Consider the following 26,471-nt stretch of genomic DNA (forward strand, 5'->3'; position numbering starts at 1 on the left):
GGCGACTCGGAGCGAGACCGGATCGAATCCGCGTCAGCAGGGGCGGGCGTAACTAGCGGGCGTGACCCGGCTGAGCGGAGAACGGAATCCGCGGGCGAGATGGAGTGGGTACAACCGGCGAGACCAAAAACAGAGCCGGCACGAGGCCGCGCTGAAAATCAATACGGAGGCGGCTGATTTTTGTTTCAGCTCGCAGGGTGGCCGCTGTGGCAGATATCGACTCGCCCTTGGATTCGACAGATCGCCGCTTCATCTTCGAGAGCAACTCTAATTTCTTCTGAACTTTAAATCTCACCTATTGCAAATCTGAACCGATAATCTTCAAGCTGATGTATATCCTCTCGAACCGGTTATTCTTCATTCGGAAAAAATTGTGAACTTCTCGATCCTTTGAAGAAATCCCTTCAAGAACTCAACACAACCGTGCGCAGGCCCTGTGGTGGGCGCCAACTGTCGTGAAATTGTCACGGCAGATGTCCTTAGTGCGAGGACTTAGTCGCGAGGCCAACGCATCTATGTGGTAGCTTGAGAGAGGTTGAGCGGAATCGAGAGAACACAAGACAAGGGTTTAGACAGCTTCGGGCCCCGGGAAACATCATCCGGTAATAACCCTACATGCTGTTTGTGGCCAGGCCTCATTATGATCATGAGGGAGTCGCCGGTAAGCCGGCTCTTTGTGTCTAGCCCTAGAGATTATTTTCTTCTTGCTTGTCCCTCTTTGAGGAGCCCTGCCCCTTCTTATATATGTTGAAGGGGCGGCTTACATGTAGAGTCCTAGTAGGATTAGAACTAACTTATTCTCTATTACAAGTCGGATACAAGTACGGGTCTTGCTTCCTTGTAAAGGAAATACTCCTCATGTATTCCGTCTTAAGCCGGCCCACAATAACATGAGCCGGCCTACTGGGCCTTGGGCCCTTGTCATTCGTCTGACCCGCCGTCGGGGCCATCATTAAGTCGCCAGGCTCGTGAGTCGTCACACCAGTGAACTGCTAGACCTGTGAGTCGCCAATCCTCCGGCGGGTTATGATGAAGCGCCAAGTTCCGGCCGGGTCATACCGCGGGGTATATCCCCGACAGGGTTGGTTTCAGACCCCTTCTCCAAGGGCCACGAAATCCCTCCTCTCTCCTTCATATATACAGCACTTAGGGCATCATTTAGACTTTGGGTTTGTTTAGATTAAAGTTCGCCATAGCTAAAACTTCGCGTATTTCATTTGTGTTCAACGACCAGACAAAGGCGTCACAGAACCCCACCTTGATCAATAAAGTTTTCCTCTTATATTCGCAATATCCAGAGTGTAACCTTAGTTTCTTGCTTGTTCTTCGTTTTTCTACAGAAAACAGATCTTCGTGGTCAGGTTGATCGTGCTTCGGCGTGGTCAATAACATCTCGGAGTTGGTTTAGCGATTGCTAAGACGCGACGTCCTCGCACGTTTGTAGTCGGATCGTCAAAGTCGACTTCCTCCAAAATGATAACCACCATCTCATCGAAAGACGGGACATCTTTGTCTCTATCAGTCGGATTTGTCAATTTCGACTATAAATACTCTTATATTTATCATAGACGGATTCTAGACACTAATACAACTAATATGGATCGAAGGGGCTATACCCCTAGTCCAATCAAAACAGCCCTTGGCAAAAGGCCAAAAGGGCAAAGAAGTGAACCTCAATAGAACCCTCCCGTACTTTATATTGTGCTATTTTGTGTATGTGGATTTATGTTGTACCTTGTGATTGTGATGGTTTGCTTTATAAAGCGTTATCAGAACTTTCTGGGTATATAAGGCAAAGAAGTGAAAGGAAAAGTCAACTACCGGCTGTGTGCATGAGGAAGGAAAGAAGCCCGCGTGTTGGTTAACTATGAGCCACCCCTCCCGGCGCGACTCCAGACTCTTCCACAGTTCCACGTCTCCCTCCCCTCCAGGCCTCGCTCACCGAAATGGCGAAACCCTCCCAATCCCGCCCCCTCTTCGTCTTCCCCGTCGCCGCCGTCCTCGCCGCGGCCTTCCTCCTCCCGCTCGCCCGCTCCGACGCCTCCGGGCCCACCCCCACCGCCACCGCCTACGACGAGCTCCGCCTCCGTGGCTTCCCGCGCGGCCTACTCCCGGCCAACGTTCGCGGGTACACGCTCGACGCCGGCTCGGGGGACTTCGCCGTCGACCTGGACTCCAGCTGCCGCATCGTGCTGCCGGCGGGGAGCTACCTCGCCAACTTCAACGACCACCTCACCGGCCACCTCGACGACCGCCGCATCTCCGGCCTCAGCGGCATCCGCGTCAGGGCTTTCTTCCGCTGGTGGTCCATCACCGGGATCCGCGCCGATGGAGACGAGCTCGTCTTCGAGGTGGGCTCCGTCTCCGCCAAGTTCCCCGCCCGCCACTTCAACGCCAGCCTCGAATGCCCCGCCAAGGCCGACTCTTAGTACTATAACAAGGTATTACTAGTGCTGAACTGCTGATATATCATGCCTCTTTGTTTCCTATTGCTTGCTTGTACCTTAAAAGAACAGAGCCTCTACTTTCTAATGATTCTTTGATTTTCAATTCACAGTAGCACACTAGTACTATAGTTGCTTCGATATGTTGGTTTTTTTATATAGCTTACCACATATGCCATGTGGTGGTAGACTGGTAGTGCTATAGTTGCTTTATAGTGCTAGGTTGGAAGGATATGGACATATTAAAGACTAGATGTCGTTGGTGGTAATTTGGATTGGTTTAGTGCCAACTGTTTTGAATTTTGACTAGCTTCAGTAACTACAGAGTGGAATTCAACTAAATTTCTTGTTTACAATTGCAGTGCGCTATATCTGGACGCGTAACTGCTGCTTTTTTTTTGCATTTCACCTTTTTTATTGCTTGTTTATTATTCCATTTTCCATAACCAACTATAGTCCTTTAATATCAAGATATTTTCCAGACAAACAAAATATAATTTTTGGTATTGCGGTCATTAATTAATATCTCAGCTGCTTTCATTACTAGCATTGGAATCAAGTCAAGGCATGCTTGCTTGTGGCAAAGTAGCTTTGCAACTGAAGAATACAAGCTGTAAAATGCTATGTAACACCTTGGACAGTAGGACAGGGATACAGGGTATAATTCTTGAATAATTTGAGTTAGCTGCCATGGAAGAAGTACAAAAATGTGAATGAAATTTCAAATGAAAGGTTGTTAGTTGCGAACCATGATCCTTGCAGTGTAAAATGAAAGGCTACTATTTTACTGCTGCACAACTCAAGAATTATGAGCTTCCACACTTCAGTTCATTTCTCGAGTCAAGCATCAGTTGGTCATCTCATGCTGTTCTATCAAACTGATGTCATTATTATTGAACTGTACTGGTAAATAATCATTCATTTACTGCATGTTCAGGTTCACTAATGCGTTCACGGCACCGAGGGTTTTCCGAGTGATTGTTAAGCTGAAAATGGCCCAGCCAGTCAGTCTTGTGCATTACTTCCCTTTTTGATCTTATTTTGACTCTACTGCATATCAGACTCTGCCCCGCAAAAATTATGCCAACGATCAATTGAAGTAAACTACTATATTCTACAACATGCAGAACCACATGCATCTCATACTGTGAGCTAGAACAATATAACCTTAAGTCTCTTACAGGAAACTCGAATGAGTAATTAGAGACAGTACACTGGTTGATGTTTTAAAGGTCCTTTAGTGTGGTTGTTTTGCCTTCCATGATCGCTCTCTAGACTCTGGTAACAAGGATGGACTGGTTTGAACAGCGAAGTGGTGCTTGGCATGTCGGGTAAACAGAAAACAACCCTAACGGATCACCACATTTATGAGTATGCAACTAATTTTCAACTTAAGTAGTTAAAAGATATATTGCTAGCCAGCATTGATCTTAAATTAATTGACTGATATTTGCTAGTGGTGGACTGTTAGTTTGCAATCTAGCAAGCCCAGCTAAAGAGAAGTGGCAGCGGTAGTGTGGTCATGTTGTCAAGACAGGTTGTGCAGCTAGGGCGTTTAGGACGTTTAGTAGAGTCGCTGTATCATGGAGGTATGGAGTAGCCTCTGATGACATTACCGAGCAGCAGAATAAGATAACAATGTTACTACCCAAGCACCATGGAGAGTCATGTCATAAATAAACTAATATAACTAAGGTTTTGCTTTCTGAAATTTACTTCCCGATAAACAACTTTGGTTGCTGCTAGATGGGCATCAAACTCCTCCTCTATTTCCACTCCCCTACCTTCCTCTACCAGTCTACCACTACCTGCTTACATCACTTGAATGGATTTTAGTGAAAGAGAACATGTTACCACTTATATAACAGTCACATCCATAACATTTCCTGGTTTGGGGCTGGTTGCAAATCAGGTTTGATTTGCAGTGAGCTGGGTATGTATGCGCGTAATACGTTGTATGAATTTTGCCATCTTTTAGGACATGGTTCTGTTAGAGTTGTTCGATCTCTTTATTTTCATGAGAGTAACTAGATGATTGTTTCTGTATTGTTGTCTTTGTTACATGGTTGCAATTTTTGTATCTTGAAGATTTATTTCTATGGTAAACGATGAACTTGTTCCTCTTGGGGGGTTCAGCGCAGAGTATAGCACCGACTTGACTAAACACTATGCAACTTACAGTTTTATGTATTAGCTTTTACATGTTGTAATATGGTTCTGGTGTAGGCAGGCACCACATAAGAGAAATAATGATGAAGGTGTTTGTCACAAGGCCACGAGTGACAAATGTAAAATCCAGCAAGCTAATGCTTTTTGTCTCGCACCTAGTCATTGAAGCTTTACACAATTATTAAGAACGTAACATTTAATCAGGACCCAGGGAGTAGCACCGAAGCAAAGATATTCACTATTTATTTTCGTGCCAAGAAAACATCCCCAGGGATAACATTCCTGGAGTCTGTTGAAACGTGGAAATAGACTGCTGAATTACCCAATCTTTTTTCTTTAGAATTGCCTTGCGCAACGTCAGAGCTGATTCTAAGACCTTAAAAGCATATTTCTTAGCACCAGGTTTGGCCTCACATTGCACACGCACTTAATTGAGACACTGAAGTGTTGCCTCTTGTTTGCAGGAACTCTTGCGTGCCTCATGACACTGGCATACCATCAAGTCGCCTTGACGTCGAGCACTATGATTGTTTTTAATCTCTCACTGCCTTTGTAATTACTACTTGTGTATAAGTCTGGATCCCTAAGCCACCACTCCACTTTCGACACCAAGAAAGCGGGATAATGTAAAGGTTCTTCTTTGCTCTTTTGTTGGATGGCTTGTCGTAATAATCCTGGGAACTGGTAATGGTTTTTATTTCAGTTTGTAATCTATACAACTTCTGGTTTGGCGAGTATACCACCTAACGTTTCTCTTTGTTATTTTTAAAGTAGAAATCGAGAGATGTAAATGAATCATGTGTATGTCTTTATTGATGAAGTTGATATTTATACACGGGGAAGAGGCGCTTATGAAAAGGCGTCTGTACAGAGGGATGCGACCAACCGTCGCAATGGTTGCCAAAAGGCAACTGCTGATGGTTCTTATCAAGCAGGGATTAACCCACTAATTGGCACTAGTTAATTAATCCTAACACTCCCTCTAATCACAGCTTGTACTTTTGAGCATCATTATCTTGATGAGACTCCTTGTATATGCTTGTCTTGATAATGTTCATCATCTTCATCTTGAGAAAGATTCCTTTAAAAATCCTGTGGGAAAAATATGAGGAGTATAATGTTTGATATGTTGCTAAATCTCATGCATATCCAGTGGAATAAATAAGGAGAAATTGTTGCAACATATAACAATTATTGTCTCTTTCAACTCAATATAAAAAACCCCATAGAATTTAGAGGACAATAAATATGTCCTATATAATTTCTTAAAAAACTCTATGAAAACAACAGAAAATATGACATATGATCTTATGTTGATATTATCTCGTTAAAAGCCTTTATTAGAACATGTATAGTAAACTTATGAAGGGAAAAAGAGTATAATATGATGCATTGGACAGGAACAATTCAGGAAGATACTTCCTTGATTTTTGCAAATTTTGAAATCGTCACATACCAATTGCATGAACATATTTTTTTTTAATGTTGAAGTTGGTAAAGACTCTAAACAAATCAGCCATGTGATTTGACTTGCAAGATGAGCAATATAGTCATATTGCTTATTCTGTACTCCCATCCGTCCCAAAATAAGTGTTAAGAGAGTAACATGTTTGCATCCGGACAACACAAGCAACATTATCTTAGAGATAATGGTTTGTGGATGTAGCCACCAAGGTCTGTTTCGAAGACTTTCATGGGATGGCTACCACACCTAACAGGAACACAAAGCTCTACGATCTGACATGATAGGGACCTGATCAATGTATCCAATGGTATTTGTGTCCAGATTTCTCTGAAACTAAAAGATTAGGACAAGATGTTTGATGAATTGGAGACATTGAAAGATATTCTTGAGTCCCAACCAATTATGTGTGGTGGGTCCAATGGCACTATGATATGGAACTTTGTGTCTCAATATCGCATTTCCATCATCTCATGGTTTTAATGGATCTTTCTCTACATCTAGAGATTGAACAACCATGGTAGTTATGGATGGATAAAGTTTGTCCACAATGAATTTCTCCAATATATTCTGGATATAGACAATATGGTGTACCATAATGCATGAGTGAAGGTCCTCGAGGTCTAACCCAAATCCTTCATCTCAAATTCCGTCGATTAGATGATCACGTGATTCGTCATTGCAGGAGTAATCCTTGTGTATGACGAGCACATATGGGTAATCATCATTGTAGGAGTAATCCTTGCATGTAAGGAACTCACTACGTCGGTTGTACCAAAATGTACCGACAACAATAAGCTGGTGACTTACTGATTTTACACAATGTATGGTGCATTTTACATTTCAATTCAAAATGAGATTTCATTGGGAACCATCTATGTGTGAATCTAGTGATCCATATGGATATGTGATCACCACATCTATCAACTGCATAGATAGATGATTTTATACCGCCAATGATATAAGTTATCGAAATGAGATTCCACATTTGGAGAATAGTTGGGTATCTGTATGAACCCTTGTGCTACAATAGGCTCTATATTTCACCACCTCGTTGTTCCCATTCTGTTCCAGAAGAAAACTAGTGTAGGCGCCCACCGTGGGGCCTGCGCACGGTGGTGTTGAGTTCTTGGAGGAATCCTCCCAGGAGATCGAGAATTTCATAATTTACCGGATGAAGAAAGTCGGTTTCAGAAGGATCTACGTCGTTGACAAGCAGTCAAAACAACATGTTCAGATTCGATCTAGATGAGTCAAGGTTCCGCAAGTTGCCAAACCAAGTCAAATCGCCCTGGCAATGGTCACGTTGGACAATGGAAAGTGTGATTAGCAATTAACAATGGAACCTATTTAGAAGGGTCTACGTTAGAGTCATATTCGTTAAATTCGGATTTACAGCCGATGAGATTTGAAGGATACAAGGGTTTGGCGTTTTATCTGCCGCATCGCCGAGGCAAAGCGATCCGTCGAATCCGATTGTAGATCCTACTGCTACTTTGTGCATGGACGACAAGTCAAACAAAAAACAGTTTTGCTAAAGCACATCTAGATGTGCCATAAGTATTGCACATCTAAGTCATATGTCATTGATCTTACATTAAGATTCGTGTGAATATTTTTTTATACTTGATTCACTCACTTAGATATGCAATAATTAGAGCACATCTAAATGTGCCCTAGACACATAAAAAAAAACTACTCGGACGACCTCGCATCGAGCTATTGCCTCTGCGCCACGCCTGGCTACCAGACCGCGACCGCCTCCACCTCGCTTTCCCGTTGCTATTCCCTAACATCACAACGGGAGATTACAAATCAATTGGCAAGTGCTTCTATACAAGCAGGCACGTATCAATCAAACAAGTACTACTGGACACATCAAGCAAAAGACTAAGATTGTCTACTACTCCGTTCTTAAATACTTGTCTTTTTAGGTATTTCAATAAGTAACTACATACGGAGCAAAATGAGTAAATCTACACACTAAAATATGTCTATATATATCTGTATGTAGTAGTTATTTAAAATGTCTAGAAAGACAAATATTTAAAAACGGAGGGAGTATTTCTCAATAGCCAGAGCCACGTTCGATGGGCTAGCAAGATTTAGATGGAAGAAAAGTCAAAATAGGAAAACGGGCCACTACCCAGAAGGGAACACAGACGTGGATCCATCCGACCGGCCGCGACCCGGAAGTGGAGACGGAGGCGAGCTCCGCTGCTGGATACATCGCCCTGACCCGCCTCCTGCTGACGCCTTACCGTGGCCCGCCTCACCAGCGTCATCACTGCCGGCTTGTCTCGCGCTGGCACTGCCCCGTCCGCGCCGACTGCAACCTGCCTCGACCGGCGCAGCCTTGAGCCGGATCCTGCCTCACCGGGTCACCCTCGCAGCGCCCTGCGCCGCCGCGTGAGCCAGCGTTGAGTCGTCGTTCGCCCTCCGCGCCTTTCGCCGGCCACGCCTGTCTTCCACCCGCTGCTGCGCCGGATTGAGTCGCCCCGACCTCACTTCAAGTCACCGTCGGATCCCCTCCTTGCGCCTCTCCCTTGCTGCGAGAGCCGCCCCGTTGCCGTGAGTCGCCGCCAACGGAGAGCCGCTGTCCTGCGCTGAGCCGCTGTTCTCTGCCGCCATGGGATCGACCCGCCCAGCCAGGTCCTCCGCCTCTGAGCGCCTCCTCTGCCGCGCCGTGTTAGAGAGCCTTTACCACGGTCTCTCGCCTCTGCCATGGTCGGGTGCGTCCGCTATGAGCCGCTGTTGGCACACTACGTTCCGACCTTGAGCTGCCCGCGTCCACCGTGCGCCGCCACCGCCAAGTGGTTGACCAGCCGTTGAGGCCGTTCCCCGCACGCCTCTACGGAGGATGCGCTGGCCCTGCGCCCCTGCCCCTGCTCTCGAATCACCTTGGGTCACTGTACGCCGAACCGCCGGGCCTGTCTGAAACACACCTGTGAAGCTGAAACTGTTTTTTTCGAGAGCACGCCAAGAGCGTGACTTAATTTTATAAAAGAGAGCAGAAAAACAGTTTACAGGAGGCCTAGGGATGAATGCGAACAAACATCCCTGGCTAACACACCCACTCACCCCCTAGCTAACCTAGGCCTACTCTCTCACAAAAACTTCGAAAACCTCCTCCCCAAGGCCTGCCTCCTTCCACTCCTTCAACTCCCTAATAATAGCCATAGCCAGATCTGGCCCAATCAACTGCTGGTTGGTTCTGTGGAAGACTCTCGCGTTTCGTTGTTTCCAAAGAGCCCATATGACCGCAATAACGACCGTGTCGAAACCCCTCTTAGAGACCATACTCCCTGTTGCTCTCTGCGTCAGCCACCAATCCAAGAGGTGATCATGCGCGTCCGGGATGGTTGCCTGCAGACCCAAAGTGTCAAACATGATATGCCACACCTCCCTAGCATACACGCACTGGACCAAGATGTGTTCCGCATTGTCCTCCTCTTGGAGGCACGTATAGCAAGCCGAGGGCTGATCCTGCAAGCCATGCCTCGCTCGCCTATCTGAGGTCCAGATGCGATGTTGCACCGCTAGCCAAGTGAAAAGTTTGCACTTGAGCAGTGCCCAACTTTTCCATATACATGCGGCATACGGCACCAAAACCGCTCCGAAACAAAGCCGTTTGTAGGTCGACCTAGCCGTATAATGGCCAGACGGATTTGCTGGCCACGAGAAGGAGTCCGGGCAGGAGGCGTCGCGCTGCACCGTGCTCATAGCCAAGTTGAGATGGATGAGCTGCATGTGATCTCCGAAGCTGAGCTCACCTGAAATGTCTAGCAGCCATCTCCCATTCTCCAAACCTTCCGCCACTGTTCTCCTATTTCTTGTCCTCGTTTCCACCTTGGCATAAATGAATGGTGCAATATCTTTCGCCGAGAACCCATGGATCCATCAATCGCGCCAGAACAGGACCTTGACGCCGTCTCCCACCGAAATACTGACCAAGCTGTCAAACACTGCACGGGCATCTTTGTCCACCATCATCGGCAGCCCTTGCCACGGCCTCTCGGGGTCCGTTCTTCGCAACCATTCCCATCTCACCCGCAGTGCGAGCCCTTGCAATTACAAGTTCCGGACTCCTAGACCACCCAGGCAAGTAGGCTTACACACTGCGTCCCAAGCTATCAAACATTGCCCACCATTAGCCTTCTCCTTGCCGGCCCAGAAGAAACCCCTCATCCACTGATCAATCTCCTCCAACACCCATCCAGGAGCCTCCACGACCATGAAATGGTGAATAGGTTTTGCCGCAATAACCGATTTGACCAACACAAGCCTACCCGACCGATGCAACAACCCTCTTTGCCAAGCCGGTGCAAATTTTTTCGCATGATCCAACATAGGCTGCCACTCGGCCCGAGTAAGCTTCTTAATGGCCAATTGCAGCCCCAGATATCTACATGGAAAGGCTCCCATGCGGCACTGCAGCACCGATTCTACACGCTCCTTGTCAGCATCATCACCATGGATCATGATCGCCATTGATTTCTGATAGTTCACCTTCAAACCAGAGGCCTCCCCAAACACCGTAAGCACCGACCGAACAAGGTTGAGATCCAACTCCCGCGGCTTGACAAACAGGGCCACATCGTCAGCATAAATTGACACGGCCTGGTGAGGGGCAATGCCAGTGAAAGGACTCACAACGCCAAGGCTCGCAACACGTATCATCAACTTAGACAACACATCCATGGCTATCACGAACAGAAGTGGCGAGACTGGATCCCCCTGCCTTAAGCCTTTAACATGAACAAAGCTTCGTCCTGGCACCCCATTTACGATCACTTTTGTGCTGGCGGTCCGTAAAAGAATAGCAATCCACTGGCACCACTTATTTCCAAACCCTTTCCATCGCATGACCTCAAATAGAAACGGCCAGGCCACGGAATCAAATGCTCGTGAGATGTCAAGCTTCAAGAAGACACCCGCTTCCTTTCTAGCATAGATTTTCCTGGCGACTTGCCGAACCAGGAGGAAGTTATCATGCAAATGTCTCCCACAAATGAACGCAGACTGATTGGATTCAACGATCTCCCCCATTCTTCTCCACGCGCGGTTTGCTAGCATCTTTGCAAACAACTTTGTGGCACTATGGGTTAAGCTAATGGGTCTGAAGTCTCCCACCTCCTCGGCCTCCGGCTTTTTTGGAATGAGCATGATGTGCGCTCGGTTCAATTTGCCAAAACCACGGCCATCCCCTACATAGAGCTTCATAAGCACATCCATCACATCGTTTTTGATAATATGCCAAGACTTTTGATAAAAAGCCGTGCTAAACCCATCCGGTCCCGGAGCCTGATCCGGAGGCATCTCCTTGAGAGTGTTCCACACTTCCTCTTCCGTGAATATATCATCAAGCTCCGACAAATCAGTCCCTTCCAGACCAAGGAAGTCTAGATCAACCTCCCACTCCCGGGCAGTAGCATGCCCAAGGAGCCGCTCGTAAGCCTCCGAGAAAATCTCCTCCTTTCTTCCCTGATCCGTGATCAGCTCACCATTATGTCTAATGTGGGTCATAAAGTTTTTGCACCTCCGTCCATTCGCCACTACTTGGAAAAGTTTCGTGTTTGCATCCCCTTCTTTGATCCATCTGAGTCGCGATCTTTGCCTCTCTATCGTACGTTGGAGAGAGGCCAACCCCAACATAGCATGTTTTAAAGTTCTCCTCAACCATCTCTCCAACCAAGACAACACCCTCGTCTCCATGGTTCTGTCCAACCGAATGATGACGTAATTGGCGGTAGCAATTTGTATCTTTTTGTTTCCCGTCTTCCTCTGTCCCCAGGCTTGTAATGCCACCGCCGTATTCCTCAACAACGCACCCAATCTTTTAAACGGATCTATAATGTCCTCAGCGCACACCCACGCTTCCTGCACCACCTGCTCAAAACCCTCAAGCCTGGTCCAGTACAATTCAAACCTAAACCTCTTCTTGGCACAAAACGGAGCCGCCGTGGAAAGGTGAAGCGGGGCGTGGTCCGAGATGTTCGTGGATAAAGCTTGGAGTAAAACATCTGGGTAGTAGAGCTCCCAATCCACCGAAACCAGTACACGAACAATTTTGGTCATCACCACGTTCTCTCTCTCGTTAGACCACGTGAACCTCCTCCCGTGCATGTAAAACTCTTTGAGCTCATTATTATCCACTAACGGCTTGAATATCCTCATCATGGATCTGTTGAGATTAGTGTTATTCTTCTCCTCTGCTCTTAAGATCATATTAAAGTCCCCAAGGACCATCCATGGCCCCGGGCAAACATCTCTCCGATGCTGCAACTCCACCAGAAAATTAGTCTTCAACTCATCCCCTTGTGGGCCATAGACCACGGATAACCACCACTCCCATCCATCTTTGTTACGCACACGCCCCGTAAGGAAGTTAGAGTCCCAGGAGAAGTTATCAATCTCCATGAAAGAATTGTCCCACGCGAGCAAAATACCACCCCTCGTGTCGATCGCCGGCAGGTAAGCAAAGCCATCAAACGATGGCCCAATACATTGCATCACCAAGTATTGATCCAGTACATGTAGCTTCGTCTCAAGGAGACACACCAAGTTCACTCTAGCATCTATTACAAACTCCCTTACCGCGTTTCTTTTAGCAGGGTTATTAAGACCCATCACGTTCCAAGAGAGTATATTTGGATTCCAATCCATAGTAGACAAGGCACCCACCCTTCCTACCCACGACTAACTCAAGCCGCCCCCAAGACCACAGACGCGCTGGCACCCCTCTCATGCGCTGGTGGCATCTCCTTGCCAAACAGAGCCGCAATGACTCGGATATGCTGCTCTCTTAGTGGTGACTCAAATAGTTCCGCAAGCTCCGCAATGTTATCATCATGCCCTTCCAAGTCCTCCGGCACGATGCCCAGCGTGCGCATTAGGACGTTCTCCGCTTGTGTTGCCTTCGACTTGGGTGGCTGGCCCCGCCGAGCACTTCTCGTAGCTCGCCGTGGTGTATACGACTCCGCTTCCAGTCGAAGTGAGGATTGCACCTCCAACAAGAGCGGTGGTGCAAGCTTCCTCACCAAAGCGTTGCAAAACCACTTAAGTTTGCCAAAACAATGGCTTCCTGGGGAGTCATACCGCCATTCCCAGTCTCCTCCCGCTGGTGCATGTCTTCTGTAACGTCAGGAATCAGCTGCCCAGGCTCAAAATCATGGACGCCCGCCACTTGTCGCTGCGCCAACACCCCCTCCTCAGGACTAGCCACTTGTCGCTGCACAACCTCACATGCCAGAGTATCTATTCCAATCATTGTGCTATCCTGCCCAGGCAGCTGGAGTACCAATGATTGCATCCCTCCCAAGACCTCCTTGTATCCACCTGCCCCTTCCGGAGCCAGCGGATTGGCCTGCAGCCCGTCAGGCGACAAGGCCCCCTGATCCTCTGTGCCCAACCCAGTCATGCACTCCTCGTGTACCCGCGTCGCAGCCATGGGTTCCACCGACCCCTCAACCGCCACACGCTGTAGCTGCATCCCATCCTGAGGGGCCAACCCATCAGATTCCTTCACCCCCACCTCAGCAGCCGCTGACCCCACCTGCTCGGGCCGCGATTGGCTGAGTTGAAACGCGGGCCCACCGCTGTCGCGCACATCCACCAACCCAGCCACCTGCTGAGACGCCTCGGTGGGCCAGTCTAGATATCCTGAATCACGGGTCCCCCACTGTCTGGCCCAACCACGAGCTCGCCCACCGGCTGAGCCAATCGAGCCATCGGCAGCACCGGCGCCACCCCATTCGCGCCAGGCGGGTTCGAATTTTTCAGTCCCACCTCGGTCTCCGCCTCGAACGTACCCGAGCCACCCAGACGGTCAAAAGCTGAGTGACGAATCGACAACCTGTCCCGAACTGTGGTAGGCCCACCTGTTGGCCCCACCTGAGGTACAGGAGCCATGGGAGGTATCATCCAGTCTGTCTTCTCCCTTGCGCCACGGACCACGCCGGCGTAAGTCCGGCCGGCCACCGATCCAACTCCACCGCCCGCGTAGTCGCCTCTGGCATCCCTAACTCCACGTTGCTAAACACATCGGCGCGTAGTCCCTCCTCTGCCCATGTCCATGGGCGAATCTGGCATGCCACTCTGTCCGCTGCCCGACGAGCTGCCGCCAAGGAACCAGGGCTCCTCCCCCTCCAGGAAGGTGGTGACGGCGTCCAAATGAATGATCACCTTGTACTGCAGGGTCTTCGGCTGGTACACATCCCTCTGCTCCTACAGCTCCGGCACCGCCAGCCACCGCCTCGTGGGGATCGACTCCGGGTTAGCCATCCACACAAGAAACTTGAAGGAGGCCAAGTCTGCCCTTGACGATGTTTCCGGCGCCACCGTCTCAATGAAGCATGAGCCACCCAGCAGACTCTCCACGACATCCAGCTCCCAGGCATGCGGAGGAATGCCCTCTAACTCCAAGCTCACCCTGGTCCTCAATGCCGCAAAAACCGCCTGACTCTGTCGGATCCATTGCTGAAACGAAAGCCTGCACCCATCAAGCTCGATCACTGGCCTCGCACCTACTCTGTTCCAGTCCTCCCTGCTAGCAAACACCACAAGAAAATCTTCCGGCTGGAACCAATGAACTGAGACTCTGTCCACGGGGATGCCCCTCCTAGTCAGCAGCGCTTGCCGGATCAGGTCCGCTGAGAGCCCCGACCTGTCGCCGCCCACAAACACCACCATAGCGTGCTGCAATCTGCCCTCAAGCTCAGCCATGGCCCCAGTCCTCCTAACCACACACAGATCCGATAGGGACATCTCCAAATCCGCCTGCACCTCCAATCTAGGCCCCTCCTGGCGAAGCCCATCCATCGGTGGCGGCACCGACGAAAGCAGATGGCCGGGCGGAGAGGAAGACGACAGAGCACGCTGAGCGACCGCACCCTGCCTCAACGAACCCGGTGCAGTAGCCGCGCCCAGGCCTGACGCCCTCCTCGCCACCTTAGCGGCAGCATCCCGCTGGAGCTCCTCCACCGGTGATGGGCTGCGCGGCCGCTTGCACTGACTGGCGACATGCCCAGGCAGCCCGCACCGGAGGCAGACGACTTTGTTCATGCAGTCCTTCAAGAAGTGCCCTTTCTCCAAGCATTTGAAGCACCTGTCCCGCATCTCCGGCATCACCTTCCTCCGAGGCGGCGAGCTGTGGCGCAGCACCATCTCGGACAGCTCCGCCTCGCGGCGGCGCTTCCAATGCGACCGCTTCGAGGCAGGGGCTTCCTGCCACGGCGCAATCCTACGCGACGGGGCAGCCACGGCCTCCACCCCTGGGCCCTCGCCAGCAGGCACCTCCGCCGCCGAGCCCTCCGACACCGACGAGATGCCAAGGCCAGAGACGACCGGCCGCTCCCCATGGAACGACGATGACACAGAGCACGGGCTACTCGCCATGGTGGCCAGATCTAGGTCCGTAGGGGCCAGGCGACCAGCAGGGGGAAAAGGGGAAGCCCACACCGGAGCGACTGACGGCAGGGGAACGGTGGCCGCCGGAGCCGGAGCGGCTGGCGGCGTGTGGGTGGACGCCGGCGTCGGAGTGACGCACGGCGGGGGAGCCAAGGAGAGGCGGGGGAGCTAAGGAGGATGCGCAGCCCGCAATTCAATGACGAAAAATCCGAAGTGAAGCTGAAACTGTGAAAGGTCATCATTTGGGGACACAGCGATGGGTTGTTAATATTATTAAGGAAAAGCTACGTGATGGCCCGTATTTTAGGCCAAGAGATATGTCTTGTGATATCCAAGTGGAGTATGGACTGTCCCTAAATTACTCACAGGCTTGACGTGGAAGATCAATTGTTCAGAGAGAATTTTATGACACGTATAAAGAGCCATGCATCCAGTTACTAATGGAGAAAAATGGATTACGAAGCAAAGTACCATCGGTGTTGCCTGACAGTCATGATGGATATTGCATGGATTTTCTTATTGAAGCATTTAAAGGGTAATTGGACGGTGAGTGGACTGAAGAAGCACGAGATGCTATGGTTGAATTGGGATGTATTTTCATGCCAACGTGTGCTGCCGAAGCTGGTCCACGCCCATACATCCACGTCGGGATTCCTCCAGAGAGCTTCTGCTCGCTTCACCTGCCTCGGACCCGCCGCTCTAAGCACTGGGTCATCGAGCACCGCCTCCGCTGTGTTGACCTGCCTTGTTGCTCGCTTTCGCGGCCTTCTGCTAAGGACCCGCTGCCGTCGTCGTGGTTACGCCCCAGGTCGCCGGTTTACCTGAGCCGCCAGGGCTAATTGAATCGCTGGTCTGTTTGAGCCGCCAGGGGTTATATTGAGTTGCCTATCTGCCTAAACTGCCTCTGTCATGTTGAAAGGGATCATCTATGAATGAATCAGGTGATATCTTTCTAAATATATTTTATTGGCACATGTTATTTTTGTCAAAAACAAATTACTTTGATTTGTATATTCTTATATACAGGATCATTATTCATTACAAAATGTGGTTTATACCACGAGTATGGAGCACGGGTTGATAATATCCCGCCTGGCGATAGTCCGAGACATATTACATGATGAATGGACGCATACAAGTCACCGCTCTTGCGGCCCGGTCTACATCGACTTGCCGGGATCGCGTTTGGTCGCTGTTCAATGGACATGCACAAAGTCGCCGCCTCTGCGGACCCGGTCTACGTTAACTCGCCCGTCCGTGCCGGTTTACGACACCAGTGCCGATTTTCCGCGTCCGCACTGGCTTACAATGTCGCGGCCGATTCATTTATCTGTGCCGCCTCTGATGTTGTGGTCGTCCTTGTCGTCCGTCTCTCGCGGCTTGGTCTACATCAACATACCTAGCCGCACCTGTCTGCATGAGCTGTTTATTGGGTATGAGCAAGTCACAGCTTGGGTAGCCCGGTTTTCTTTCAAATTGGAGGCAAATTATCATAAACTGCCGTTTGCACTAGATGGCTCAATGCGCAGGCGCACAAGTCGCCGCCACTATAGTTTTGGTTAAACTTCAAATCGCCAGTTGGAAGGAACCATTGGTCGAGTTGCTGACACGGCTCGTATGGGATCATTTATAACCCGCCGCAGTCACCTCAACTTTCTGTGGATTCACATCGCGTTATCAACATCAATGATATACACCTTCTGCTATGATCAAACACGGAGAATCTCAAGCCAACTCCTCGAGTCACCTTGAGACTCGGGGGCTACAATGATATGATTCAGCTATATGCCGGTTTTCAGTGAAGTCAAGAACCCCAGGACATTGGAGAGAAAGATAACTCGGTCCCGGAGGCTACTGTTATATTGATGAAAATTTAAAGGCCGTCAGAAATATTCCGGCTCACAATGATGCTTCCGGTTTACAGTCCGGTTTAAGGGGAATCCCGTCTCCCACACAACGCTGAAGCCCTTAGTATCTGGTTCAAATCCGGTTTAAGAGGAAACTATCCCTTGCAAATCTCTGAAGCTCTCAAATCCGGTTTAAAAATGTCCGGTTCAAAAAGGAATTAACTTCTCGCAAGTTCGAGTTTAAGGGCCGTCAGAAAATTTCCGGCTGAAAATGAAGATTCCAGTTTAAAATCCGGTTCAAGGGAAAAATGTCTCCTACAAAGCTTTGAAGCTCCCAATATCCGATTCAAAATCCCGGTTCAAGAAAGATTTTATCTCTTGCAAAAAGTTAAAGGGTGCCAAAGAGGACCTGCTGCCATGATGCGCGGTTCAAACATGGGTATGATGCCTTATTGGCTTATCATATTATTGATCACTTGGGGGCTTGGTCGTATCCGAACCATAGCTACACCTCTTAATCGGCGCAATGCCACAATATCACTTGGGGGCTTGGTCGCGTCCGAACCATAGCAACGCCATTTGGTAGGCGAAAAGCCACAACATCACTTGGGGACTTGGTCATGTTTGAACCATAGTCACGCCTCTTGATCGGCCTAGTGCCACAACATCACTTGGGGGCTTTGGTCGAACCCGAACCATCGCTACACCTCTCGATCGGCGTAATGCCAACGCATCATTTGGGGACCTGGCTGACTCGAACCATAGCTACGCCTGTTGGGGGCTTGGTCGTGTCCGACCATGGTAATGCCTCTTGATCGGCTTAAAGCCTCATTTGCAAATGATTTATCTTTGCCTTTGCTTGAATTCTGTTATTTTTTGCTAAAGACCTTTTACTTCTGTTGCGTTTTTAAACCGACATTGTTAATCCGGTTCGACTGTCAATTACAAATTGGCGGAACACGGTCAAATCTTAATCCGGAGACTATCTGCCCGGTTTGATTTTATGTTACCATCTTATTATGGAGTAAACCGGTATTCATTAACCCGGCTTGACTTTCAACTACAAGTTGTCAGTACATGACTAATTATAATCCGACGATTATTAACCCGGTCTGGTTTCGACTATAAGTCGCCAGTATTATATATGGTTAATCCGGTGTTTATCACAACCCGGTACGGTTTATCATAAACCGGCACAACATGGAAGGAGTTATCAGTACTCAAAATTTGGGTTATTACCTTTACTACAAAAAAGTTGGTAAACCAACGATGTGATTCAATGTCACAGGTATGATATATTTTATATTTGATTATTCTTAAGTGTAGCCTTGGTTATCAACCCAGGTTATATGTTGGGCATTATGACCCGTCCGGCGGTAAACCGCCAGGACACTTTAAACTTGTTGTATGCAGAAATAGGTTGAATAAAGTATGATGATAAATTATCCGGTGTTTATTAAACCAGCCTGGCTTTCGATTATATGTCGCCAGTATGATGATAAATTATCCGGTGTTTATTAAACCGGCCTGGCTTTAAGACAATAAGTCGCGAGTATATGATAAGAAATTATCCGGTGTTTATTAAACCGACCTGGCTTTGGACTTGTCGGTGTACTAGAATAGGGGTACCCTAGTACCCCGAACTTGTGCACGGGCAGTTGCAGCACCCCGCGGCAAAGGCTTGCCAGGCGAACGCCAAGATCCCCCAAGGTTCCCTTGGAGCCATCCAAGAACAAAGTATTTAAGCTAAGGAGACAAGACCCCGGCAAGAGGAGCTTGCCGGGAAGGCCAACCAAGGCGCTCCAAGGAACTTGCCGCGATGCGCAACTCGCTCCGGCAAGGCAGCAAGGCCCCGGCAAGAGGAGCTTGCCGGGAAGACCAACCAAGGTACCTCGAGGCCCGGTGAGCGACAAGCTTCCAAACCCGACAAGATAACGACAGCGGCAAGGTGCTTGCCGCGGCAGGCGGCCACTCTGCGTCCATGCTCCAGCGCATCCACCAACGTGTCACTCTGGGGGCCTCTCCGGGTGCGCGTGGCGGGAGGCTGTGCAGCCAGCAGTGCGCAGTGGCATGCGAAGCTGACAAGATCACCATCATGGCGAACGGTGGCGCCCCTAACGGTCCTTTTCTGCACTGTTCGGGCGACTCAGACGGGCATTTAATGCCCTTGTCCCCTGCCGTCAGGGTTAGGTAGGGTGCACTGTACAAGCAACTATATCAACTACCTCACTTTTTATGTTTTTACCCTCCTCTGCGTTGCCACCTGTCGGTGACCCCTTTAGCGTATAAAAGGAGGCCCATGCGCAACGTAAGGGGGGTTCGATTCGTTGGGTTCGAAGCCTCAGACAGTCAGGCTTTGATCCATTGGTAGCCCAGAAAACACATCACTCTCTCGCTCGAGAGCAAGAACACCAGATAATACAACCAGACAAGCAGCAGTAGGAGTGTTATCTCTCCGGAGAGCTCCGAAGCTGGGTAAACCGCTCGTGTGCTTCGCCTTGATCTGCTCTTCGTGCAACCTCCGCCCCCCACCGAACCGAAAGGGGCCCGGTCCGCCGGCCCCATAGGTGTTCGTGGGTCAGTTTCCCCCGACATCTTTGGCGCGCCAGGTAGGGGGCGTCGAGATTGTGTGAACCTGATCCGGCGTTCACACGAGCTAGATCCTTATTCCCTTCATCAACATGCCACCGAAGAAGAAGACTTCGGCGGCGGCCGCTCCATCCGCGTCACTTCCGCCACCGTTGGAGAAAACAAGTGGTGGGATGGACGCCGGCGGAAGAAAGGACGTCGACGAGGAAGTCCATGATGCCGCCAGGTCCAAGAACAAGGCTGCACAGACCTCGGCGACTGTACATGTTCCGCGCCACTCTCAGGAGGCGCAAGATCAACAGCACCATGGCGCTCGCAGCACCATGCACATGTTAGACCAAGGCCAAGTTGGTGGATCTCGGAGCGCTCAAGACCAGCATGCACGCCAGCATGCTGGCACGAGCGGGGCACGGTCGCCTGGACGGGATACTGCTCCTTCTAACATAGTTAGAAGTTCGAGCACGTCCCGCTCCTCGCGCCGTCCGCCACTGCCACCCACCACCCCAGCAGAAGCTTTGGCGCGAGCTCAACTTCTCCTAGATTACCCTCCGACGTCGGACAAGATCGATGAATGGAAGGCCACCATCCAGAGTCTCATCGGCTACGCCAACGGCGACACTCCACGGCGGCCGAGCGCGTCGCCGCCACGGCAGGACCGCCGGACGCGAGCCGGTGGCGACGAAACGGGCGGAGGTGCAACTACCATGCAATCACCGCCCCGAAGGCCAAGATCGCCGACTCGCCGGATCCACCTCGACAGCGACTCCACTGCATCGTCGGATCCACGAGCTCGTCGCGATCAGCGCCAAGTTCTTCATGATCGACAACAAGAAGACGCTCGAACCCGCATCGAGCGCCGAAGAGAAGCGCGACGTCAATCCGACAAGCGCGCTGGGCCCTCTGTTGACATGCATGCACCAGGGGAACCAGGCGATCTGCCGTACGCGGTAGGTTGTCCTGCGTTCACTCGTGAGCTGCGGCAAGTCCAGTGGCCCAGCACAAAGAACTTCAAGCCAGACGTACCGGAGAAGTACGACGGCAAGACGCATCCGTCAGAGTTCCTTAGCATCTACACCATTGCGGTGCAAGCTGCCGGGGGACGAGATGACAAGATCCTTGCCAACTACTTCCCGCTGGTGCTCAAGCCCAATGTTAGATCCTGGCTCATGCACTTGCCGGACAACTCCATATCCTCTTGGGCTGACCTGTGCCATCAGTTTGTCGGCGCCTTTACCAGCGGACACAAGCCTCATGGCCAGGAGAGTGATCTTCATCTGCTCGCCCAGAAGGAAGGAGAGCCCCTGCGCAAGTACATTCAGAGATTCAGTAGTGTGCAGCACAACATCCCAGACGTCCACCCTGCCGCGGTGATCAGCGCGTTCCATCAGAATGTGCGAAACCGCAGGATGCGGGAGGAAATGGCGATGTGCAAAATCAGGGATGTCAGTGAGTTATATGCACTGGCCGACAAGTGTGCGTGTGCTGAGGAAGGGAGGAGACTCCCCGGAGAAAATATAGGAGCAGAGGGATCTGACAGTGAAGATGCTGCCCCGGCAAGGAAAAACCAGCGGCGGAACAACAGAAGGAGGAAATGCAAAGAAGTGCTAGTTGTTGAGCAGTCCGGCAACGGTGGCGGCGCCAAGGAAGCCAAAGCTGGTGACTCTGGCAAGGAGATTGCTGCAAAGGTGGCGGTCGCCGACAAGCAGGACGGCACCAACAAGCAGTATTGCAAGATTCACCGCACCAAGGGCCATGATCTTCAGAACTGCAAGAGGGTCGAGCAGCTTGTTGAGCAACAGAAAGCTGAATACGAGCGACGCGACAAGGAGAAGGCCCAGGAAGGAGCTGGTGGATCCGGCAAGAAACGTCCCGGCCGAGGAGGACGCCGTGGCAAGGCCAAGCAGCGGCAAGGAGACAGACCTCCTCGCGGCCACGACAAGGATGAAGATGACGGCGACGATGAAGATATGGATGATGAGGAGACTGATGAGCAGGAGTTCCAGAAAGCCACAGAGGTCCTGTGCATTGACGGTGGTGCTTCTCTGCATGCCTCGCACCGCCAGCTCAAACAGTGGGTGCGGGAAGTTAATGCAGTAGAACCACCCATCGAGTCACGCAAGCCTCTGAAATGGTCCGGCACACCTATCATCTTTGATATTGAGGACCACCCGGATCGCATAACTGCGGTCGGGTGCTTGCCGATGTTGGTTTCACCAACAATCCGCAACCTCAAGGTCACTAAGATGCTAGTTGACGGCGGGGCCGGCTTGAACCTGATCTCCTCCGCGGTGCTCCAGAAGCTCCAGATCCCTGACAGCGAGCTCGAAGAGACCGGCACGTTTCAAGGAATTAACCCGGGAAGGAGCAAGCCAAAGGGAAAGATCACGTTGCCGGTAACATTTGGCAGTGAGCTGAACTTCAGGACTGAGAGGGTCACATTTGACGTTGCCGACATTCCATTACCTTATAATGGAATCCTTGGCCGTCCGGCACTCTCCAAGTTCATGGCAGCCTCTCACTATGCATACAACGTAGTGAAAATGCCAGGCCCAATAAGTGTCATCTCTGTCCCTGGCGACAAGAAGGATGCTCTTATCTGTGCCGACAAGATCTACCGGGAAGCAGCAGCTGCAGCAGAACAGAGGACACTTGCCGCTGAAGCTCCCGGGGGGAACAAGAAGACCAAGTCCGGCAAGAGCTCTGATGCATACTCCGGCAAGCGCACCTCTTCGGAGTGCTGCACTACCGTCGAGGACGCACCATCGAGCTCCACCGGCAAGTGTAAAAAAGCAATGGCAGCTCCACCTGAGACCAAAAAGGTGTCCGCCAAGGAGGATGGCATTGGTGGTACCTTCACCATCAGCGCCACTCTTGACCCCAAATAGGAAAGCGCGCTCGTTGCTTTCCTGCGGGCGAATGTCGACGTGTTTGCGTGGCAACCGTCTGATATCCCCGGTGTTCCCAGGAAAGTGATTGAGCACCACCTTGCCGTCTGTCCTCATGCGCGACCCGTCAAGCAGAGAGTCAGGAAGCAGGCAGTAGAGCGCCAAGAATTCATCGCAGAAGAAATCAAGAAGTTGGAAGCAACAGGCCTTGTCAGAGGAGTACTCCATCCCACGTGGCTGGCCAATCCTGTTGTTGTGCGCAAAGCTAACGGGAAATGGAGACTTTGTATTGACTTCACTGATGTTAATAAAGCTTGTCCCAAAGACCCATTTCCCTTGCCGCGTATTGACCAGATTGTTGACTCCACAGCCGGATGTGATTTGCTTTCATTTCTTGATGCATACTCAGGATATCATCAGATCTTCATGGCAGAAGAAGATGAAGAGAAAACCGCATTTATCACCCCGTGTGGCACGTACTGCTTCGTACGGATGCCTTTCGGTTTGAAGAATGCTGGTTCAACATTCGCAAGGGTAGTTCACCATGCTTTTGAGCCACAAATACACAGAAATGTGGAAGCTTACATGGATTACATAGTGGTCAAGAGCAAGGACAAAGCGACCTTGATTCAAGATTTAGATGAGACATTTGCAAACCTGCGCAAGATCAACCTCAAGCTTAACCCCGAGAAGTGCGTGTTTGGAGTCTCTTCCGGCAAGCTTCTCGGATTCTTCGTGTCTCAGCGGGGAATTGAAGCCAATCCCGACAAGATCAAAGCCATTGAGCAGATCGAAGCACCAAAGCGCGTCAAGGATGTACGAAGGCTTGCCGGTTGCGGAGTCCGCAAGAGAAGTTGCTGCTGTATATAGCGGCAACCAATCAAGTGGTTAGTGCTGCGTTAGTGGCGGAGAGGGAGGCGGATGATGAGCCGGCAACCACGGCAGGCCCATCCGACGACAAGCAGGGGGCTTCGCCGACAAGCTCTGGTCCCGACAAACATGAGTTTGCACAGGAGCATGATAAGATGCCAAGGAAAATGGTGCAGTGCCCAGTTTACTTTGTCAGTTCCCTTCTGCAGGGGGCTAGATCAAGGTACTCTGGTGTGCAGAAGTTGCTTTTCGGCCTCCTCATGGCCTCGAGAAAGCTGCGCCATTACTTCCAAGCACATGAGATCACAGTCATCACTCGCTTTCTGCTGAAGAGGATACTGCAAAATCCAGAAGCAACATGCAGGATTGTCGAGTGGGCGCTGGAACTGTCAAGCTTTGGCCTCAAGTTTGAGAGCACCTCAACTATCCAAAGCAGAGCATTGGCAGAGTTCATAGCATAATGGACGCCAACCCCAGATGAAGAAATTCCAGAAACGAGCATCCCCGTCAAAGAGGCAAACAAAGAGTGGCTGATGTACTTTGATGGTGCCTTCTCGCTGCAAGGCGCCGGTGCAGGCGTGCTGCTTGTCGCACCCACCGGAGAGCACCTCAAGTACATAGTCCAGATGCACTTTCCCAAAGAGCAAGCAACCAACAATACTGCAGAGTATGAAGGATTGCTTGCCGGTCTCAGAATCGCAGCAGACCTTGGGATTAAGAAGCTCATTGTCAGGGGTGACTCACAGCTTGTCGTCCGACAAGTGAACAAGAACTACCAGAGTCCATTGATGGAAGCGTATGTTGATGAAGTGAGGAAGCTAGAAGAGCACTTTGACGGCCTACAAATGGAGCATATCCCAAGAGCTCAGAATGATATTGCTGACGGCCTGTCAAAGTGCGCCGCACTAAAGTTACCTGTGGAACCGGGGATCTTTGTGCTTAAGTTGACTCAACCATCCGTAGCACCATCAACTGGACAAAGCAAGAAGAGGAAGTTGGTTTCCGGCGACTACTTTCCGGCAGAGCTCCCCGAAGCCGCCGCCAAGAAAGTCCCCAAGATCAACACCAAGGATGCTGAGGAGCAGTCTGCTCCGGCAAGCCTTATGGTTTGTTCCGTTGAAGCAGACGCTCCCGACAAGTTTTGCTCCGGCAAGCTTGCCGGGGAACATCGAGCTCCGACAGGACCACAAGTCCTTGCCGTGGAAGCGGATGTTCCCACAGCAGAAGATGTGCCTTTAGTCCTTGTTGTCGAGCCACAGGCTCCAGCATGGGCACAGCAGATTGTCCATTTCCTTCAGACAGGAGAACTTCCCGAAGAACAAGAAGAAGCGGAAAGAGTAGCCCGGCAGTCAAGTATGTACCAGTTTGTCGATAGCATACTGTACAGAAGAAGACTCAACGGTGTGAAATTGAAGTGTATTCGCCGGGAAGATGGACAAAATCTGTTGGCAGAGATACATGGAGGCATATGTGGCCACCACATAGGCGCAAGAGCACTTGCCGGCAAAGCTTTCCGGCAAGGTTTCTTTTGGCCGACAGCCCTCCAGGATGCAACTGCACAAGTAACCAAGTGTAAAGCGTGCCAGTTCCACTCCAAACAGATACACCAGCCAGCTCAAGCTCTCCAGACAATCCCTTTATCCTGTCCATTTTTGGTCTGGGGGCTCAATATCCTCGGCCCCTTCCCTCGAGCTGTCGGGGGCTTTGAGTACTTGTACGTCGCAATCGACAAGTTCACAAAGTGGCCGGAAGTGCAGCCAGTGAAGAAGGTGACAACACAGTCAGCAGTCAAGTTCTTCAGATCGATTGTTTGCAGTTTTGGGATCCCTAACAGGATCATCACAGACAACGACACACAATTCACGAGCCGCACCTTCATGCAGTACGTCCAAGACCTTGGCGCCAAGGTCTGCTTTGCTTCTGTTGCTCATCCGAGAAGCAACGGTCAAGCAGAGAGGGCAAATGCTGAAGTGCTGCGCGGACTCAAGACCAGAACTTTCGACAGGCTGCACAGATGCGGAAGGAACTGGATCGAGGAGCTGCCAGTGGTTCTTTGGTCGATCAGAACGACGCCAAATCGAGCCACTGGCCAGACACCTTTCGCTCTAGTCTATGGAGCAGAGGCAGTTCTCCCTACGGAACTCGTATACGGATCACCTCGAGTGCTCGCTTATGATGAGCTTGAGCAAGAACAGCTGCGGCAAGACGACACGCTGCTCCTTGAGGAAGATCGTCTTCAGGCTGCTGTACGAGCTGCTCGATACCAGCAAGCTTTGCGCCGCTATCATAGCCGCAAAGTTAAAGCCAGAAGCTTTGAGGAAGGCAACCTTGTTCTTCGGCGCGTTCAATCCGCCAAGAATTCCAACAAGTTGACGCCAAAGTGGGAAGGCCCTTATCGGGTGAGACAAGTCACAAGGCCTGGCGCTGTCCGCCTTGAGACCGAAGATGGCATTCCAGTGAGCAACTCCTGGAACATAGAACATCTTCGTAAGTTTTTCCCATAAGGCGCGGTTGCCGGAACCCGTTCCGGCAACCACCTTTTGTACAAGTCTTGCCGCTGTTGCATGTAATACTTTGTACAAAGCCGGGCGCAGATCCCGTGCATAAGTAAAACCCCATGTGCTCCGCACAGCTTATCCATTTCATGCGTTAGTTCCTTTCTTGCATGTGATTATCTGACACTTTGTGCAGCACTTACATCCGGTAAGCAGTAACGAGCCAAAGAGCTCCATATTATTATTTTCTCTTCTTTCTTTTTCTTTCAAAGGAAAAGAAGGTTCTCCCGCACACAAGTTTG

The 26,471-nt window shown here is 50.5% G+C and overlaps 1 protein-coding gene across 1 annotated transcript; it reads left to right on the plus strand.

Annotated features, from left to right (window-relative positions):
* The first annotated feature begins 1,885 nt into the window (after positions 1-1,885).
* LOC119268310 lies at positions 1,886-5,448 on the plus strand. Its single transcript, XM_037549901.1, has 2 exons — positions 1,886-2,441; positions 5,078-5,448. The coding sequence occupies exon 1, from the start codon at positions 1,947-1,949 to the stop codon at positions 2,427-2,429; it is 483 nt and encodes a 160-aa protein (XP_037405798.1). The 5' UTR covers positions 1,886-1,946; the 3' UTR covers positions 2,430-2,441; positions 5,078-5,448.
* The last annotated feature ends 21,023 nt before the right edge of the window (positions 5,449-26,471 follow it).

The sequence above is a fragment of the Triticum dicoccoides genome, chromosome 3A, assembly GCF_002162155.2.
Source record: "Triticum dicoccoides isolate Atlit2015 ecotype Zavitan chromosome 3A, WEW_v2.0, whole genome shotgun sequence".
NCBI classification, from domain to species: Eukaryota; Viridiplantae; Streptophyta; class Magnoliopsida; order Poales; family Poaceae; genus Triticum; species Triticum dicoccoides.